Here is a 21,651-nt window from a genome sequence, read left to right on the forward strand (position 1 = left end):
GGTGGAGGCCGCGTGCCGCCTCCCCCGACTTGACCACGGCCCGACGCCATGGCGCGAGTCCCCCCGACGGCCCAGTTTCGATTCCGGGTGGGGAGGGAGTGGGCTCGGCGCGCCCTGGGAGGAGAGCGATGTCTTGAACCCGCGGGTTCCGGGGGTGGAAGGAGGACGCGGGGGCCCGGGGCCACCCCAAAACCAGTTCCTGCCGGTCTGTGCGGCGAGGCGGGGTGGCAGGAGGAGAGTTTTCGTCGCTCTTTGCCGGCCTGCGTTAACCGCCCCCCCATGCTAGCGCCTCGTAGTGTGTTTTCTCTATATCCCTGCCTTGCTGTGATGTGGGCTAATTAAATATTTTATTGTTGTTCTTTAGGCACCGCATCAGCCTGCTCAACCCTTTAAATTTACAATTTCCGAGTCCTGTGATCGGATTAAGGAAGAGTTTCAGTTTTTACAGGCTCAATACCACAGGTAACGATATTGACTTTAGCTGATCCTTCTGTTTGCTTAGCTCTTGTCTCCCCCCCCCCACATATAAATAGTCCCCCCTCCGTTTTTTTTTTTCTGTTTTTTTTTTGGCCACCACAGAGGTGTTATCATTTTTCTTTGTGGGCAGAAAGGGCAAGTCAAGGCCTCTTTTTCTTGGGCAGGTGTAAAGAAATTAACCTTTCCTCCCGTCTCCCGTAAATTAAAAAAAAAAAAAAAAGGCCGAACAATCGAAACTGGGGTGACTTGGAAGACGCTGAGGCCAAACTTTCGATAATGATTTATTGGGGCCAGGAGAATGGAAGGTTGGGGAAAATTCTGGGGCCTTTTGACTTCCTCGGGTTCTTTATTACTCCGGGCTTGATTCCTTCTCACTTCTTTCTGCCGTTCCACTGAAATAAAAGAGCTGCGAACCCTGGGAAGTCGCAAGTGAGTGGTTTCATTACTTTTATGCTGAAAAAAAATGTTTTTGTTTTCGAAACGATCATTAGGCTTAGAGTGCCTTTGAAATATTTTTTGGTCTTTTAGTGACGTGTAATTTTTATTTCATAAATGCAAGAACCAAAACATGCCACTGAACCCAATCCACACTTTGCCCCTGGGTGGTGGTATTCAACTTGTCTCTGTTTTGGAGGGAAAAATGAGACATCATTCATAAGCTGTGCTTGATTCATATTCTCATTAATCTATTCGTGGAACATCGAAGAAAAAAAAACTCCCTTGTGACATTTTGGGGGACTTAGTTGTGTTTGGATATGTAGACATTATTGATGTTTATTGTTCTTGTTTTATTAAGTGAATTTAGTGCATATTCATTTTTGGATGAGTTTCCAGAATTAAATTGGCTAGAGGGTTTTTTTTTCTTTAAACAAACAAAACCCCACATTTGATCCTTATTGAAAGGGCAAGTCCAGGCTGGTTCAAATCACCCCTTTCTCTCCCTTCTCCTTCAATAATGAGGGTGGTGTTTAAGATAGTTGAGTAGGCATTTTGTAGGTGATGATTTAGAGGAGGGAATAATGTGTGTTTAATTTACATTTGAAGGATGTAAGTCAAGATCTGTGTTGTACTTAGATTTCCTTATATCTTGAACAGCCTGAAGCTGGAATGTGAGAAACTCGCCAGTGAGAAGACTGAGATGCAGCGGCATTATGTCATGGTAAGAAAACTGTGTCATAGATCCATAGTGTCTATTAGTTTGGGATACCAAAAGCAAGAAGATGTTCAGATGGCTGGAGGCTGTGGGATAGAGCACAGTCATAGCACCAGTGCAGTTGAGGTTGTGAGAATGTGACCATAAGCAACCTGTAATTCCAGGATGTTATAACTTGCCTGTGACAACCAGCTTTGATAAGAATTTTCAAAAAGCTCAGCTACATGGGGTATAATTTTCTGTGCTTTGTTTTTACAGATTGAGGAAAAAAAGCGCAAAACCTCATTTATGTTTTGTTTAGAGTCACAAGCAAAATGTTTTTGTGTTAGTGGTTTTCTTTGTTGTCTTATTGCTCTTGCTTTAAACAATTTTAACCAATTTTTCTGGAAACTGTTAAAATTTCAATGTGTTCTATTTCTTTAAAGATGGGTATTATAACATTATACTGATGGCTAACAAAAGACACCAGATACCTATTCAAAATTTCCCTTGTTCTTTATGTTACTAGTGTCCATATTTGTGTATTTTCAATTTCTGTAGTGTTACATTGGTTTGAGGAGTGTTGTCTCCTGTATAACTGATTTGTTCTGCCAGAATTTCTCTAATGCCAGTTATACTACATGTTCAAAAATATCGGATCTGCATTTTCAGAAGTATTACCAAGCATATTTTTATGCTTGTTCATAAAGGCTTCAGAGTAACTCATTCATTTCCTGTCAGGCCTTTCCCCTTTGACTGGATGAACATTAGCAGTACACTGAAAATGAGAAACTGAACTCTGAGGTAGCATCACCTTTTGGAACAGTTCTTTCAAAGCATCAGCATTTGTATGAGACACATTTTTGCTATTAACTTGCTCACTGTGCCCAGGAATTAGTCCATATGGTACCAGATTTTCGTGAGATCTTTTTCGTTCACCTGCTTCTGATGTATAAAGACAACTGGAGATGATAAGAATGCTCTGTTTGAACTTGATTTTCTTAGTTTTGTGACTTATTCTTTTGGAATCTGTCTTAAGGGAGCTGCTAGTTTGTTAGGCGAAAGGTAGGTGTACAATGTACCTCCTGATGTAATAGCAGAGGTATTACGGATATTGGATTTAGGTGAGGCTTTAATGTTTGTTTTAAACATACTTGGGGGCATTTTTGAACGAACAAGGGAGATTGTTTGATGAAAGATACGAAATAATTGCTTTTCCTTCTTTGACAGTATTATGAGATGTCCTATGGGTTGAATATAGAAATGCACAAGCAGGTGAGTTATTTATTTCTTTATAACCATTTTAAATGGCAGTAATACAGTGCACTTTAGAAAGAAAATTGTATGTTTTGCAGTTTTATTCTGCACATCTATTTTTGTGGGTATCTGTATTTTAAAAGACTGCCGGAGAGAATAGAATGCTATGTTTTCAAGTGTGGTTCCCCATCTTTTTTGCGTATTTTCCTAATTTTAATCATTTAAAAATGTGGTTTAAAATGTCTCAGTGCATGTTCAACTTTGTACACTTTAAAAACAGGATGCTAAATTTTAAAATAGGTCTTATTTCTCTTTTGAAAGAGTTAATTTGTATATTTTGGGCATTGCAAATTTGTCTAATAAAAGAGCTTAGTTGGAAAATATTAAAAAAGAAAACTAAATTGTGTGGCGCCTTCGTTGACTTGGTGCAAAAGAATGGATAGAGGGTCAGCTGGGAGGATCAAAATGAAATCTCTGGACTGCAAAAGAAATTGATGTAAAATCCTTGCCCTGGTCCCCTGAGGCTCCTTAGTTGGCTCTTACCAGGCACTGTAACTGTTACTCCCCAAATTTGTACAAAGCAAATGAGCCGAGAGGAGGATGTGATAAGGTTCAACACTGAGTCTTGAAAAAGCAGTTAGTTCAGCCAAAAAAAAAAAGATAATCGTTAGTCAGAAAGCATTGAGAAGTATGATTCAAACAGCCTTTTTTTTTGAAGGAGACTGAATAAAATGGTTTAAATTTCCAAGATAGAAAAATAGCATTTATATATATAAAATAATATTTGGCAATAATTCCTCTAGGAAGCATTCATTTTTAGTGATCACCTAGTGAAAGTGCTTCAGGTCTGTCTCAATCATTTTGGAGTAGGTGTGTATGTGTTTACCTGCTGGGAAAAGACAGGGAAAACTTAATGCTCTTCATGTTTTATTATACTCATGGTGGATGTCATTACTTTAAGTTTAAAAAATAAGAAATGACCACGTATTATTAGGCTTTTGCTACTTATGATTCCTTTTTGGGTGTTCAGAATATACTCACATAGTAGAGCTTTAAAAGATGACTGTTAGACAATGAAAAACGATTGGATAGGCAGTATTTGAAAAACTTGGGGGAAAAAATAAGTCGTTCCTTACACTGAGGACTTTTTATTTCAGATACTTTTTTTTTTTAAACTGTATATGCTATTTGGTTATGTCAATATTAACATTATAATATAGTTTGCTCTGTGTTAAAATTAAATTTCTTATTTTGGCATCTTTGCCATTTCTGTCTAGATTAGTAATGTAAATATCCCTTGCTTAAACAAAATCCATCAAGCTTATGGATGAGCTTCCCTTAGCTCTACCCTACAGGAATAAATGACATGAGAGATACTGTTTGTTAGTTGTCCTTATTACATTTATTTTAGGTCTGGATCTTGTACATGTCTTTTTTTTTTTTGTCGTCACTCCACCACCCAAGATTAATTAGTGTCTTTTTAAAGATTGGACCAGAAGATTAATGTCCCTTTATTTCTTCTCCTGTATCTTATTTACCATAACATAACATAACATTTATACCATTTACAGTTCTGAGAGGCACAGAGTTTGTAGTATTTGACAGTATGTATGTTTTTGGTGGAGGGTGCTGTATGGGAGATCCCTTAATTTTACACATTTTATACCTCTGTAATTCTGTCATCTTGTTCAGCTGACTTCAAATGCCATCTATTTAAAATTGAGAAGAGTACATTTTCCCTTTTTTTCTCTTGCTTTTAAATTCAATCATATCAAGAATCCTGAGGGCAGTTTATCACATTATGAAATATAGACAGGCCTGAAAACCACCTACTTATTATATTTTCTTTCTTTTACCCCTTAAGCACAGAGGCATATCTGTCTTTATTTGTTTTCCTAGGCAGACAGCCTTGGTTCTTCTTGGCCTCTCTTCCAGATGTACTTGCTGGATACCCTCGTAATGGAAAGCAGCAATAATGCAGGGAAGTTGCCCTGCGGCATAATTGGGCCTCATTCTCAAGATCGGGTTAGGCTTATTCACTTATTAGATTTGTGTCTCTGAAGGGTTCAAGAGTAGGAGTCCCCGGAGTCCTTGGAAGTACCCTAGTAATTGGTGGCCCTGATATTTGAAACCTTTGTGTATTTTTTGGTTAACGCTCCTGTTCTTCTTGGCTGCTGCCAGCCACAGCGTATTTATTTTTAGAGAAATTTTTCATTGGAACAGAAAATGATGGCTGTGATGGGAGTCATGACTCTGTGACTTAGCAAATTGATAAAAGGATAAAAGCACAGAGCAGTGACAAACAGGGTCAGGGTCTGGTATTATGGCCCCTCCCCTTTCTGTATGATGCTCATCGTCAGTCACCCTGTGTTGATTCTGATAGAGGACTATAAAGTGAAACCTTTGGGGAATTTGTCATTCTGAAATGAAAGCTAATGTAATTAGTACCAATTAAAGTACATTTAGTAAATTGGATTTAATCTTAATTAAGCCTGCAGAATGTTGCCAATTTTTAACAATTATGTTTGAGAACATAATTAATTTAAATTTTGGTAACTGAGTAAATAGCATTAGTCTGGTAGAATTAGTTGATTTTTTTTTTTTTAAAGGAGAACTCGGTGACATGACATGGAATTAGAGCATAAAATAGGAATCCAATTTTTCGTAATCTTTAGTAGGATCGATAGAGCTGAGCAGATGAAGCTTGAAAAAAACCCAGAAAAGTTAAAGACCAGGAGTGTTCTAGGCTGTAATGTGAATGGGTGCTTCACTACTGTCTTAAGTTCTAGCATGAAAGTGAAGATGACAAATGGGACATGGTTAGAAGGCCTGTGTTTTATTGTGATGTCTTCATAATGGAATTTTGGAAAATGAAGGAACATTGGCCTATATTCCCTAAGGATTTCCCTAAGTGTGGGGTTTTTGTTTTTTGTTTGGATGGGATAGTTGACCCATCATTTAGTTGTTACTTTTTTTGCCGATTGTTCTCTCTTTATAACTACAGAGTGGCTTCTAAATGGGTTCAGTGACCGTGGGCAGAACAGGGTGATGCGTGCAGTTGATAACATTGCTAAATGCTGCTTGTTCCCAGCCTTCACCTGTAATGCTGTAATTAAAGAAGACTGCCCTGATTTAATCTGACAGCAGTAGTTACCACTTTAAAAAGTGAATATTGGATGTAGATTAGGAATAATAGGTAGTATGTGAATTCATCTAATATGAACTGTAAATGGAGATGAACATACCACATTTTGAGAACATCTCGTGACTTCCTCATAATTAATATTCTGTAATCTGAAGCTCTCTTTGCTTCTAAAAAAATTTAGCTTAGCATTTGAATTTTGGAAATTAGAACATTTTAGAAATCTGTACTTAGTACCTAAAAGAAGTGAGTACTGCATATTTATGTATACATGTTTGTGTTTATGTGTGTATAAATGCATATATATGTGGGTATACATAAAATTATTATTTTTTAATCAGAGCAAGAAAACTGTTTCACTCCAAGCCATGTAAATTTTATTATGAGACTTGGGCCACAACCATTTGAGTGCTGCTAAAATATTAATTGAATAGAAATGAAAGGGCCTTGCCAACTGATAGGATATCATAATCATAGCCTCTCTGGTCGATGGTAAATGATGATAAATGACATTAGGAACCTTTTAGCAAACTGTAATAACTACAAGGAGGGAAGCAGTATGGATTTGCATTATATCTGATACCCTCTAGTACCAAGTGGATTGCCAATACTGCTTGTTTAGCATTTTCTAAGGGCAATAGGATATTGATTTCTGACTTACAAGGAACAGCTCTATTTTCACCATTGAAAAGTATTGCAGGTTGTTAAGAAGAAATTGACTTGAAGAGGCCGACTGCTGCCCATCATGGAGCAAATAAAGCAAAACTGCCGAAGCATGGTGGAGCAGCGAGACGGGCCCTCAGCAATTTGTTGCTATTAATTTACCATGCTCGACAGCAAATCAATCGGCATCTACTTCATCTGCTGGAGAAAATGCTGTCCAGGGCAGATAAAAGGCTCGGCATGGTACAGAGAATAGACTGGATTGGCCAAAAGGAGGCTGCAGTTAATGTGTAAATAAGTGAAATCAAGGCCACAGTTGCAGAGGAAGCTGTTGTTAATTAGGTTGGTGCTTTTTCCTGAACTATTTTAGAAAGCAGCTGAGGATTTGGAGAATAGAAAGAGATTTATTGAGGTTGAAGTAGTATACGACTGGCATGACATTCCAGCCTTGAGTGTACTTGATTCTAGGGTGTAGTAAATTTATTTGGGGACAGTGCTTGCAATGGAAGTCAGTTTGTTTAAAGTTTTGTTTAGACCAGATTTCCCATAAGAAAACTTCGTTTGTGCATTGGTAATTTCTTGCCTGTCTCCTGTCTTAGATTGTATATGCTTAGGTTAGGAGGAGTAGGTGTTTGAGAATGTAAGCAAAAATGTGTCTGTTGTATGCTTAGTGACTATGTTTTTCAGAAATGGATGTGATTGAACTCTTGTATAATAATGAAAGTGAACCATTGTCAAAGCTGGGGTGTTCTGGCTGAAAGTAACTAATAAACCAGTGAAAATTTTGCTGACAAAACTTTCTTTTGCTGTATAAACATTGGGAAATAATCTAGAGGGGCTGAACGGTGAATAGACACTACTGGACTGAAAAATGTAAGCGAGATTACAAGTGAAACTTTGATGACTGCAACAAAACTCCAGATATGTGTGAGGTGGGAGAGGGGATTATTTGTGTTTTTATTTGAGTTTTTCATTAAGGTATAAAGCCACCTTTTCTAATTTAAGATTACTTATTACTTATATTTTGACAATATTCCACAATTAATATTAACCAAGTGGAGGTTATTGGTGGCATTTTCCACCCTGCCTTTCTGATTTGGACATTTTGGGGGTAGGGAGCCAACTTCAGCCTTGTTTAGTAAATCAAGGTATATGTAGATTTAAATTTTTTTTCCAGAACTGTGAAAGGATCTAGCATTAGCATAGTTGATAACAAGTGGCAGTGCCTCAGGCAGGACCCAGTGAGCTGTTGTTTTACTGTCAGGGACCTTTAAGAGAAGCAGATCTGGTGGAGGAATTTGGCCTTGTCAGCCTATGTGCATAATTAGGAGCATTTTCTGGATGGTGCAGGCTTCCCCCTTTTCTTGCATGTTGGGTTCTTAACTTTCTCTTTCTTGAGGTCTTGTAGAATATCTAAAGGAGTTTCACCTACAGCAGTGATTATGGAGTGGAAATGGAATTTCCTTTTAATGGAAGCGAATGTTTAGTATATATCTGGCATGTATTTGCCACTGATCTGGGCACCCTGCCAGAATTCTTTCTCACAGTGATCCTAAAAAAGGGATTATGTCCAATCAAAAGATGATTAAACAGGATCAGATCTGCACATGGTGATATAGTTATTAGGTAGTGGATTCAGGACTTCAGCTAAAATTACCTGGGAGGATGTCTCCTAGGAGATGGGTCTAGGCTGGGTTGGAGATTCAGCCCCAGTTCATTCTTGGAATGGGGAAGCTCCCTGAGAAGCTGGGATAGTCCTTAGGTTTGTCCTTGAGTCACTGAACTTCAGGCTCATTCTCAGAACTCCTGGAGTGTGGAGGTGTTTTCCTCAGCCCTGCTTAGATAGCGTTAGGGCCTGACAGCTTGGCCTGGACTTTTACCCAGACTGCTTGTAGTGGATGGGAGGGCAGGGGCTTCTTTCTTTCACTTGGAGTCTCCCACAAACGATGGGGCCAGAAGAGCTGTTTGCTTATCATGATCTGGTTTGCTTCCTCCCTGGGCAGCCTATTTCTCATTTGTTTACAAACTTGCTCTTCTGCCATTTAACTTTTATCTTTTCCTTGTGGCTTCTAAAACTCTGCCTGAAGACAACGGGCTGTTTGTTAATCACCATCTTGTGGGTTTTTGAAGGGGGAAGCTAGGAGGGGAAAATGTGATGTTTTGTGGCCTCTTTGTAGTTCAGAAAGAAGTTCTTAGATGCAGGAAATCACACGCAATTCAAACTTTTAAATGAAGGCAAATGTTTTGCTTTTACTGTTAAAAGATTTCTTTTCAGCATTCAGACAAAGGGATATTTCCTTCTCACTGCCCGTTACTCCCTACTGGATATTGTTTATTTTTATTTATTTTCTGTTTGGCTGGGCAAATTCTTTGTATCATAAGTAATCTCCCTTTGAGCTGAGTTGGACTAATAAACTAACAAATAAGACGTTAGGTATACTGTTGCAGCCTCAGTGAAGTCAGATAGTGCAGACACTGGCCTCTGGTTCTTACATTCTTCCATCTTATCTTCCTTCTTCTGGAATTTTCCTTTTTTTTCCGTTTTGCACTATAGAATAGGTAGTCGATTGAGAAGTAAATGTTTAAAATACTCATATGCAGTTCGAAGTCATTAAGGTTTTTAATGAGAATATTTTTTATTGCCTCTGATGTGCCTGGCTAGCGTGGTTTATCACTTATTTATGGCTGTGGAGTAAATGAAAGGGATGTGATATTTAGAAGGTACTCTCCCTTGATCCTTCCCCATACCTTCTCAGAAAATGCGACCACTCCAGCTGTGGCAGCACACCCAGTGGCCTTGTGGCTAAGGCATCGTCAGTTTCACAAGTGTGGCTGTTGGAGAGAAGCAGGAGGAGGCAGCACATTTAGGTGTGGGCAGCTGAGTATTTACACTGATAATGACATTTTGCAAGGCTTAGGACTTAACTTGTTTGGAGTAAGTGCACTGCAGTGTTCGTGAAATTATTGCTCTACTTTAGGAAGGAAGGGCCTCCGAAGGTATAGTCAAAAGCGAGCATTAGAATTGTTTTGACTTTGCCTTAGTAACAGCTGTCCGTGGTGGTTGTTTCGTATCTGTAAAGAGGGATTTAGCTGGCATTCATCAACACAAATCTGTATACCCTCTCTGTTTTCGTTGGACTTGACCCAGTGTTTATGCCAAGCTCTTGCTATTTCTCTACCACTAAGCCAAAATGTCCCTTAGAGAGCTGCAGTGTGTAACCCGTAGTCTACCCAGGGGGACGAAGGTCAAGGTGTGGATTTCCTTAGCTGGATTGTGAAAGAAGCAGAAGAGACATACTTCTTGACGTCCCCTAGGTACTCTGTCCTCTGGTGAGTGGGTCACATTGTCGTCATTTGTGAGGATTTTGCCCGCAAATACTTCACAGTTTGTATTGTGAAGGGAGCCTCTGCGTTTCATGGAAAGAAAGTATGGCTATGGGCCTGGTTTCGGACTTGGGCTCCGTTCACAACCTCCCTCGCCACCGTGTGCCTGGGATCCTGCAGTGACCTGGTGTTTGCAGCGCCTTTGGCAGTGAGAGCTTTAGGGAAGGAAGATGGATATTGACTTTTGGATTTTTCAGCAAGCTTATTTCACTTATTATTCTAATTAGAATTCTGTTCTTATTTTTTTACTATTCTGCTTCTGAAGATCTGGATTATTTTGGTTAAAGAATTTGAAAATGCAAGGAAATAGAACTGGAAAGCATAGCAATCATACAAATTATGAACACTAGTGCTCTTTCTTTACAGAGAGCTTAAGGCATTTTATATGTTCTCTTTAATCTTCCTGATGTTCCTGTAAAGCAAGTAGCAAGCTTGGATCCATGTATTTATTTAAACAGCTTCTGTCGGTGGAGTACCCGACAGTTTGCCAAGTAGTGTCGTTCCACTGGCCTTCTTGAACAGATGACACTGAGGCTTAAGGGCTTAAGAGACTAGCCCAGTGTCACAGTACTGGCAGATCAGCATGCAGGCAGAGAGACCAGGGTTCACGTAGGTCTGCGAAAGGCAAGAGGTCGCATAGCCAGAGTCCATGGCAGAAAAGGAAATGGGTTTCTTGACTTCCCTTTCAGGGCTTCCTTCACCGACCATGCTGTTTCCAAACACCAAGTAGTGTGCTTGTTTCTGTGATGCTCTTGACTCTGTGCAACATGGGGAGCAAGGGGGTGCCATTGGAGGTATTGTAGTGTCATCTAGCAAGAGATTGGATCTGTGTGTTTGTGTATGAATACAGAGCGTCCCTCTTCTTCCCTCTACCATTCCAATGTCTAGGCCTTGCTGAAAGGGAGGCTAAGATAAACAAATTCAAACATGAAACCTAGATCCCGCTTTAGCAAAGCGCTTAAAAAGTCTGGCTGTTCCTGGATTTCTAAAGTGCACTATGCAAGCACACTGCACGCTATATAAACTTGGGTCTTGCCAGCCTACCCTCTCCTGCTAGAATGTAAGCTCCACTGGAACAGGTGTGTGTGTATTGTTCTCTGCCATGTCACCAATGCTGAGAACGGTGCCTGTCACAGAGTAGGTGGTCATGAAATCTTTGGTGAATGAGGGAATACTTGTATTCTGGTCGAGCTAGCCAAGAATATGTGTGCTTTGGTATTTTTAAGGGCATATGTAGGTTGCAGGATAACAAATGCAGAACTTCCAAGTCTGGATAGGTGTGTGGTGCCTGCTTGCTCAAGTTTGTGGAAAAATGGCAGGCAGAAAGGGACAGTAAAAGCCACTGAGCTTGGTGTGCCTTTCAAGAGCAAGGTAGGCTGGTGGAAGTAGAATGTATGTATTTTAGCATGTGGAGTCTGCCTTTTCAAAGATACAAACATGAGTCCTTCCTAACTGAATTTAAAATTCAGTTTGAACATCACTCTATCACTAGTCAGTGTATATATGAAGAATTTTTATACTATTAATAGGCCAGTATGCGTGTGGTTTGAGTGAGTGTGGGGAGATACAGATCTTAGCTACACTGTGGTGTGTTTAACTTCCCTCCAAATCAGTAAAAATGCAAGCTTCTAGTTCTTTTCGAGGGACAAGGAACTTTGAAGATATATTAGTTTTTTTAGTGGAGGTGGGTGGGGATAGTGTTGAAATCGTAATGATAGTAACAATCATAATCGATTTTAGCGCGCTTATTATATGGATAATATTTCATTTATTCTTACAGCAACCTTATGATATTTTAGTAGTAGTATTTCTATTTTATATATGAGAAATTAAGTAGCTTCTTGGAGATCAGCCAGTCAATAAAATAGGTCCTAGGTTTGACTCCATTTCAGATCACTGGTATGATAAATTTTCCTGCCTCATTCCAAATGCTATGTTTGGACTTCTGTACTACAAGCCCACCCTGCTACCTCCCTCAAAATACTTCATTGAGTCTGGACATTCAGATTCTAGTAGTGACCTTGATGGTAACCAGCTGTGTTGGTATTGCTGAGTTCCTTAACTTCTCAGGACCTCCTTTCTCAGCTTAAAATTAGAGTGTAAGTGAATGCCAAGATCTCTTTTAGCTCCTTCGGTTTAAGATGACTGTTTGGTTTTAGTCTATTATTTTTTATGGCCCAATGAACGGAAATGGAGATTTCATATCACTTCTTTTTAGTCTCAGAAAGTCTCTTTTAACAGCTACTTTCAGAGGTTTGCCTCCCTCCCCAAGCCTAAAATTAACCTAATGAAGCTAGAAGAACTGGATATACACACACACATACACACACTCACTCACACACACTACTTTATATTTTACCAGGTACTTTCTTATTATTTTATTTAAGTCCTAATAATAATGTTGCTAAAGCATTTCCCTCATCCTGTGGGTGAATAAAATAACTCAGGTGTTAAATGACAAAGTCCCACAGTTAATTAGTGGATGATTCAGAATTCACTGATTCTCTTAGGGCCAGTATATAGGCTAAAAGTACTGTTGATGCAGAACTACAGCAGCTATTGTAAAATATGTCATAAAATACGTACACACATACCAGTGCTTCTTTAAAGTGATCAGTTTTTATGCTTTTCCTTTGGCATATATTAGAAAATTTAATCATACAACTTCTGAAATTGTGTGAATTATAATGTAATCCAATAGTTTTCTCCCAAAGCATTGAAGGGATATGTAGTAGTTAATTACCTGTTGTTTAATTAGCTCCTAGGATTACTTACCCTTTCAGAATCCAATGTATATGTCATTTTCTTTAACTAACGGTTTACCTCGTGACACCCAGAGTAAAGCTTGTCTGTAAATTGGCTTATAATGAGCTTGAGATCTTAAGTCCTTAGGTTTCTTGTATTGTCTCATCAGGATTCTCTTCTTAGGGAAGGTTTGGACTTTTCAATTTGGTTAGTAGTAACTTAATAATAGGTAAATAAAAGAAAGGGGAAATGTTTAAACGTGGCCTTTTTGAGCTTATGATTCAAGGCCATAGTAGAGATGTCCGTCCTAAAGGGAAGGTGTGTTTTCTTACTGCTGTATCCTAGCACCTAAAACAGTGTTTGGTAGAGGAAACAAATGAATCAATGCTGGAACAACTGAAGGAATGGTTTCAGTTTTCATTTCATTTCATTTCCTGTAGCATTCTACATGTAAGTGCTGACCACCTATGTGTAAGCTTTGTTTCTGAGCTCTTAGGCAGGAGTCGGCTTTATGATGAGCAAAAGAGACCTCGACATGAGGGCAATCCAAGGTTAGGAGTTCTCATTGCAGTCTTGCCACAGGTCCTTGAGCTGGCAATTGGGCATTTTTAAAAATTAGGGTTGGATTCATTTCCAGACGATGATTTATTTCTAAGGTATCTTTCAGCTCTTACATGATATGATTTAAAAATGATCAGCGTTAGCAAAAGCTCTGTTGCTAATTTCCTTGCTTGATACTAGAGGGCATGCCATTTCAGTAAGTTAAGGTTTAGAATCAATTTTATATATGAGGAAATAGTAATATTTTTTGAAGAACCTTCCTTTGAGAAATTAGGCTTTTGTAGATGGCTAAAAAATCCTAACATTACCAGTGTTTTACAATAGAACCACGTGCTAGCTTGCTGCTTTCCCAGGTATGGTCACATCTTACATGTCCTTCTCTAGGCTAAGAGCATATATAGTGATGACATGCAGTTACAAACTTTTTGTATGTGTATCGTTGACAAATATTAATGATATGTAAGTTAACATTTATTGAGCACCCCCTGTGTACTCAGTGATGCACTGAATTGCTTCAAATGTATTAATTTGTTTAATTCATAAACCTTTGAAAAAGGGATCTGGTTGTCCCCATTGTGTATGAGGAAACGAAAGTAAAGAGAAGCTAAGAAATTTGCCCTGGGCTTTATAGCTAGCAAGATGCAGAGAGAGGATTCATGACCAGGCCATCTGGTTTCAGACCCAGTGTTCTGCACCCACTGGCAACATCTGCCTCCTATGTGGCCATTTTAATATGGTAAACTTGTTTCGTTTTTATTTTTTAAATGTACCTTACTTAGTCCACTATGTTCTATACACAGTGAGCTTAAGTGTTACAAATAATAGTCAGTCTCCTTTCAGGTATACATTTGTATCAGAAAAATGCTTTTTGAATTCTCAGATCAAGTTTTTTGTTGCTAGTCCTTTTTGAAAAGCATGGTGTAGTTTTTCAGTGGTTTGGTGTGGAGGAGAGCAGTCCTCTCATTAACTGAAGCAGTTTTCTCCACCTGGCTGCCAGACCTCTGCACTCTGGTAGCTTTGGTCTTCAGATTCAGCTTTTCATTTGCAAAACAGTTGCTTTATTTTTTGCTTCAGGACTTTTTACCATTGTAACTATTGAGTGGAAATACCGTTTAGGGGTAGCTTTTCAGTCAGGGCTGCAGGGCCATGTACATGGCCATGAATTGGTCAGTTATTCCAGATTGGAGAAAAATTGTGTGTGTGTGTGTGTGTGTGTGTGTGTGTGTGTGTGTGTGTGTGTGTGTGTGTGTGTGTGTGTGTGTGTGTGTGTGTGTGTGTGTGTGTGTGTGTGTGAACAAGTACACTGCTGGATCATGGCCTGATGACCGCAGCCCTATAGATATTTTTGTACTTCTGATCATGAAATCTCTGAAACAGGCACAGCACCTTTTATAACCACATGGGAATGTCCAGAAGACTGGAAAACCATCGAGTGCCTGCCTACCTGTGGTCAGAACGGGAATGGGGGTCACTGGCTGGGTTTTAAAGGGTCCAAATAGTAGTCTTTGAACTTACATGCAAAGCTGTGTGCCTTTTTCTGTGGGAGAAGAGTGTGTAACACTCACTGATCCAGTGAGGAGACTGGGACCCAAACAAAGGAGTTTGAAAACTATTCTCTAGACCAGTGGTCTCAAACTGGGGCAGTTCCGTTCTCCCAAGGACATTTGGCAGTGTCTGTAGAGGTTTCTGGTTGTTACAACTTAGAGGTGTCACTGGCATGTAATGGGTAGAGGCCAAGAAACAGCCTTGTCTGGCTTCTAGTTAATTATGTCGTTTTGAGAAAACCTGTCAAACCATACTTGTCTTTTCAGGCTTTCTCTTCCCGTTCTCATGATGATGAACAGAGTAGAGTTGGTGGTAGTAGGTTCTTATTTCGAGTTCGGAATGAAGAGTTATACTGTCTTCTGTAACCACCTTGTAACCACCTTTTTCCTAAAAAAGGGAGAGTGATAGACTTTTTTGTTGAACTCTTGGACTAGCCAAAATTTCTTGCTTTAAGTAAGGCCCAGTTGTCCTGCCTACCCATTGAGGGCCTCAGAATTAATCTTAGTTATTTTCCAGGTGACAGTTTTTCAGAAGTGTTGTCCTTCATTAGCCTTCCTTTGTCCATGCTGGACACTCTCAGTTATTCCAGCCAGTCTCCTGGACACCTGTCTGGTTAGTACCAAGATGTGTATGATGGACTGGGCGCCTGAGGATTCAACATGACACTTTGGTCTGATGCGCCCCAACTGAGGGGGTCAGGGCAGATCTTGCTGCAAAGTAGTCCTTCTGCCCTTTCACTTAGCTTCATCGTTAAGTCAAAAGTGCATTGTACTTGTCTAGTCCTGATCACATTGTAATAAATGAACAAAATGGAACCTTGAATTTTCTAAGTATCGTGAGACTCGAGAACATGGGCTCATTTTATTTTTGAATGTGTGGGCATTGATCAGTGAATGTAAGCTTTACTTGGGCTTACTTTTTCCTCCCTGCATATTCCATTGTGCTGTGCTATGAATGTGGGTAACTATTTTAAAGGCTTTTGATTTTTTGGGACTTAGAACTGTTTTGGAGTGTGGCTTATTACCTAAATATGTCTGCCTTGGTTAACCTCAAAAAATAGAGTTCACCTAAAGTGACCAGGAAAGCATGGTGGCAATCCCACTGTTACTTGCTTGAACATTTTTTGCCTAGATTGGGAGAGACAAAATGCTTTTTTGGGCTTCTGAATGGAGAAACTGTGTCCTGCAAAATTCCAGTGAGCCCTTCTTAAGTCCCAGGAATGTGGAGATGACAGCTTTACTTCCTTGTAAGCCTTTTTCTTACATTTATGAGGTTTAGGATTTAGGAGAGACTGGGTCCGGCATAGTACATTTATGTACAAAAATCTTGCTTTTTAATATGGGAGCTCATTTCCAAATGCTTGATATGGCTGGCCTAGGAAGGAGGCCGATAGTTAGGACCGACTTTAACCAAATCTAAGGAGAGCTGATAGGATTTCCTTATAATTTAAGTGAGAACTCTTAGGATATTTTGCATCAGCATGGATTCATACAGAGAAAGAAATTTGGTGAGATCTTTGTAAGATTTGGATTGTGAAATAGTATTAATGCCAGCCTCCCAGGTAAGATTTATAAATTCCACTTTTTCTCTGATATTCGATTTTAAAGTTTGGAGGCATGCATTTGTCACTTTTGTTTGAGGCTCACTCCCAAAATTAACTTTCTAAGTGGAAATATTTAGCTTCTTCAACTGAAATATCTGGAACTGGACCTGCAAAGATTAAGAAGTTTATAACCTGAAAAAGAACTTAACCTTCATGAAGGTGTTGTATTCTTCCTTCATTGGGAGGGTCACACGGTAAAGAGAGTAGCATTGGACACCTCAGATGGAAGGCAGAAGCCATGGTGGCTTTATTCATTCTTTCAACAAATGCTCATTGATCTTCTGTTATGTGCAAGGGTGCTTTGAGGGCTGCTGAGTTATAAAAGGTAGAAAGAACATTTGCCTCCATGGAGATTCTGATCTTTTATGGCATTTGGGCTAGTGTAAACAGTATAAGGCAGTGTGTGGTGAAGGCACTGTTGTGACATAGGCAGAAGAAGAGGAAGTCTTTTCTGGTTCAGGAGTGATTAAGGATGCTGTTATGGAGGATATAGGGACATTTTAGTGGGACCTCAGAGGAGGTAGTCACTGAGGCAGGAAGAAAGGAGAGGGGAGGATTCCTTTCTTCAGAGATAGGAAAATGCTTTCATGTTCAGGCTGCAGTTAGCATTTTCAGCTTGATTGCATGATAGAGGAGAGAATGGTTTAAGAAGGTAGGTCTGGGATTCCTTATACTAGGCCTTCAATGCTAGTTCTAGTACATGGGCTATTGAAAGCAAAGGAAAGATTAATCAGACAGTAGGGAGGGGACCCTGTCTGTTTGGTTAATTTGTTTTATTAACAGCAGCAAGCATGGGCCCTGACAGCAAGTGTTCCATAAATGTTGGTTAAAATGATTTGAGTGGAGAAGGACATGACTGGAAGGGGACAGGGTTGAGTAGATGACCTGGGGCTGGACAGGAGGAACCCAAGTGAGCCAGCAGCTCATTGGATGAGGGGTGTGGAAATGCATAGGAGAAAGGCCTAAGACAGTGACCTCTGCAGTCTGGCAGAATCATAGTACCATTAATAGGAAAAGAGACGTTGGAGGCAGAAGGTTGGTCTTCATTATGCTTAGAGGATGAGGTCCCCAGGGAGGAGTGAGTGATAGGAGGAGGAGGAACGAAGGAAAGTGAGTTTGTTGCTTCTCTCACCCTCATGTCTTCACATCAGCATCTTCCTTCATCTCCTGCCAAATCTGTATTCCTGCCAAGAACCTCTAGGATTCTTCTTCATTAAGACCTGTATTTGTGCCTTTATTCTGTACCCAGACCACAATGCACTTTGCCAGGCAGCCCTTTGTGGGCAGTGGTTTTAGGAACTTAGGATTTTAAGGAAGGTGTTTGACCTTTGTGTCAGTTTATGAGAGTGTTTCTCTTCTTCATTTTGCTTGATTACTGCCATTACCTTTATATAGCTGTAATAGTGGGAGTTCGCCAGTTATCTGATTTTTTTTTTAACATTAAAAATAGGCACAGAATCCTCTAAATTATTCATCAGCTGTGGAAACTGCTTGCTCTAGTCATTCTTTTCTTCTGGTTTTTTAAAATTTTTATATCATTTGGTCATGCACTATGGATAAGTCAGTGATTCATTGTCCTTTTTGTGTGAAATTTCATGTAAATATGAGGCTGAATCTGTAATTGTCTTGAGAAGCTACTGTACTTCAAAAGAAATAGCTATTCTCATTATTCATTATATATGAGCTAAATACTGAAAGTACAGTGGATGCTTTTAGTCGCTGTGAATTATATGTGTGTGGTTAATTTTCTTCCTTTTTTCCTAATGTAAGGTATATTCTGTATTTTAAACTTTCCTCTCTTTTAGACACTTGTCTTAAGCTGCTGTAGTTCAGTGAGAACAGCAGTGATAGTAAGGAGAGTTAAGTAAACATGAAATTAAAAAGGCCATAGAGTACATTTTGGTAAACCAAAATATTGCTTGGTGGCATGAAGCCACAGATCCATTCCAAAAAAAAAAAATGCGGAAATGTGGTTTTGCTGTCTGTCATGCAGTCTGTTTCAACTGTCACAAACATACGTTGCTTTTATAGGGTATTTTTTTTCAAGCCTGACCACAGCTTTTAATTTCCTTTACTCCACCCACACCTCCTACCACATGCCAATGTATCTATTGCTAATTTATGGGCAATTTAAATGTAATGACATAATCATCAACCACCAAAAGGGTCAGCAGCTGGGGCAAACGTTGCTTGTCTTAGGTGTGTTAATTATCAGTTCTCTGCTTTTGGAAACTTATAATCAGAACACAGTAATTGTCCTTGTTATAGAGCTTTTCAATCTTAGTTAAATTGAGATCTTTAAAAAATAGTAATTTTTTTGGTAAAAAAAGTAATATATTCACGTTAAAGAAATTTTAGAAAGCAAAAGAATTGCCCATGGTCCTACCACTCTGACCCAACTGCTGACCTAGGCAGGGGCCAAAGGCTGAGTGAGGCTTCGCCATGTCTCCACCAGCTGTGTTGTGGCTGATGGAGAATTATGCCCATCCCCACCCCATATTGAAAAATAACAGGTTAAGGTTCAAAGGGTAGTACATAAAATAAACACAAATATGTGTTTCTGTCTTTTAAAAGTATAAGAGTATGACACACTATACAGTAAAAGGAATTTTAGATCTTTTAACTTTTCATTTATTGGTAACTTTATGGTTTCTTCAACTTTTTTAATAGGCAGCACAATCCTGAATATTTTTTAGGATCTCCTCTTAATTCAGCCAGTAACTTCCTGTGATGTTGGTAAATCATTTAGCTTCCCTGAGTCTCAGTTTCTCATCCATATTGATAAAACAAGAAACAAGGATATCGGACTGGATCAGTATGTTTTATAAAATGCTCGTTCCTGGGTACTCTAACCTGGGCATCAGTATTTTCAGAAAGCTCCAGGGGTGATGCTAATGTGCGGCAGGGTTGAGACCTAGTGAACTTAGAGCAGTGCTTCTCAGACTTTAATGTGCATGCAAGCTGCTGGGGATCATGTTAAAATCAGATTCTATTTCTGTAGGTTTGGAGTGGTCCCTGATAGTCTCCATTTTCTAATGTCCAGGTGATGCCAGTGCTGCTGGTCCACTGACCACAGTTTGAGTAGCAAGGAGCCAAAGAATCTCCACAATATTCTCCATTTCTATGTTATTATTTCCATGGTGTAGTTTATGCAGTGTATAGGAACCCATGTGCGGCTTCATTGAGATCCCCAATGTAGGATTTCAAGATTGACACATAGTGTGGTATCTGCATAACCTCTCATTGCATCTCTGAAACAATTGAGCAAATTCTAGTAATTTTAATGGTGCCTTGCTTTCAGGAGCCTGACTGAGCCCCCGCTGGTGGCTCATGGGTGGGTCCATTGCTGTAGAGAAGAGGGGCAATTTCATGTCTCCCTCGTCTCCTCACTGAGACCTCACTCTCATAGGCACTTACACTTGCAAATTCTGTCTCCTGTCTTCTCATCCTTCAGTGGCTACCCTGCCCATATTGACTTTTAATTCCTGAGCGACATTTTAGGTAAATGGGCAAAGAGAATCATGAAGTAGTACATTTTAATTTGGTTTCTCATTTGAGCATGTTCTCTGCAGAAAATTTATTAAACATAAAGTAAGCAAAATGCTAATTTTTAAGTGTATTTTGTTGTGGGAGAAGCACAAACATCTTTAAGCTGTAACTTTTTTCATGCTCTTCTTTAACCCTGTCATTTAGAAGTAAGAAAATACTGTTTATAACTGTAGTCCCTTATTTTTGTTTGTTGTAGCAACAGACTAGCAGGGCAGCATGATCGAGTGGAAAGACCCCTGGCTGGGGTGTCTGCAGATCCTTAAGTGGCTAAGTGTAACTGTGAATACTTAGCTTCTCTATGTAAACCAGTCAGGGGATCCTGGAATGCACCATTTAATAGGGCAGTGTGGGGGAATTTTGTTGCCCCGAGGAATATACCTATCACCTGTTGTGAAGTCCCAGGCAGTAAGAATACTGTTCATGTGTTGCTTTGGAGCAGCGCTTCTCAGTGTACTTCTCTGTGTACTGCTGCAGGTCTGTGAACTTTTTTAAAGGTGGGCGAGACCGTAAGGAGCTTGTACCAGAGTATAAATCAACATACTGTTTCCTTCAACGAGAATGTCTTTATTGCAAAAACAAAACAAAAAAGTAAATTAAAAAACCCCTCTAACTGAACTAAACAGCAGTTGATTTAATTCCAACACAAGCCTATTATCTTCTTGCTGATGGAAAACAATTTGGGGATTAACTATTTTCCATAGCACTGCTTTAGGATATTTAGTCAATTAAAAGGTTTACTAGGGTTGTTTTCTAAGTTAGGAATAGACTGAAACTGAAGTTCATAAAACAAAGGAAAATGTAACCTTAAAAATAAAAGGTAAGTTCAAAAGCAAGTTAGGTTAAAGGTAAGATCAAGTTCATGATGATAGGGACATGTCAAGGCTGTTGACACATATTCACAAGTAGGAAGCTGTAAGAGACGCTGCAGTTTGTGCTTTGGTTAATGCAAAACTCATTTAAATTCTTCTGAGTACTTCTGAATTCTTAATTTAATAACTTGCCTTAGAATTTTTGTTTTTCATTTCACCATCTATCTAATGGAAAGAACATTTTTCTGTAAGTCTCATATAACTGTTATTCTGGTACCTTAAATTGCAAGAAGCTTTGAAATAATTTCAAGAAGCTTTGAAATTAAGCCTGACTTTCCCTCCATCTCTTTCTCTCCCCACAACGTGCTATTCTTTGCTCTTTACTACTATATATAAAATTTACTGCATCCAGTGCAAGTATCTGTTTACCAAGAAAAGAGGAAGAGAGATCCTTTGCCAGTAGCGAAACATAAATACTGAGAATGTCTTTTCTGGGTCACAGTTCAAAAAAGTGGAGAAACAGCAAATTTTCTGGGTCCAGGTCTGTGACCTCACTTCTTTTTTCAATCAGTTGGGAGGCACTGTCCGACTGTCCTCTGTTAGTACTGTGGCAGTGAGTCTGCCCGCCTCCTCCCCACCACCCCAGTGAGGGACGCCTTCTTAATTGAGAGACAGGAAGAGAGCCCTAAGCTTGAATCAATACCTAACAACACAGCTACTCAATTTGTAGCACTATCTAATCTCAGTTTGTTTTAGAACAGAACTACTTACCTTAAGGGATTTT

The 21,651-nt window shown here is 39.4% G+C and overlaps 1 protein-coding gene across 3 annotated transcripts in view; it reads left to right on the forward strand.

The window, feature by feature from the left end:
• TLE4 (TLE family member 4, transcriptional corepressor) overlaps window positions 1-21,651 on the forward strand; it is a 141,552-nt gene continuing 119,901 nt past the window's right edge. For all 3 annotated transcript variants that reach the window (XM_019648301.1, XM_019648302.1, XM_019648303.1), the window contains exons 1-4: window positions 1-87; window positions 365-462; window positions 1,573-1,636; window positions 2,840-2,884. In XM_019648301.1, the coding sequence (XP_019503846.1) occupies window positions 49-87; window positions 365-462; window positions 1,573-1,636; window positions 2,840-2,884 (246 nt within the window). In that variant the 5' untranslated portion in view covers window positions 1-48. The remainder of the gene's footprint in view (window positions 88-364; window positions 463-1,572; window positions 1,637-2,839; window positions 2,885-21,651) is intronic.

The sequence above is a fragment of the Hipposideros armiger genome, unplaced genomic scaffold (assembly GCF_001890085.2).
Source record: "Hipposideros armiger isolate ML-2016 unplaced genomic scaffold, ASM189008v1 scaffold_124, whole genome shotgun sequence".
NCBI classification, from domain to species: domain Eukaryota; kingdom Metazoa; phylum Chordata; class Mammalia; order Chiroptera; family Hipposideridae; genus Hipposideros; species Hipposideros armiger.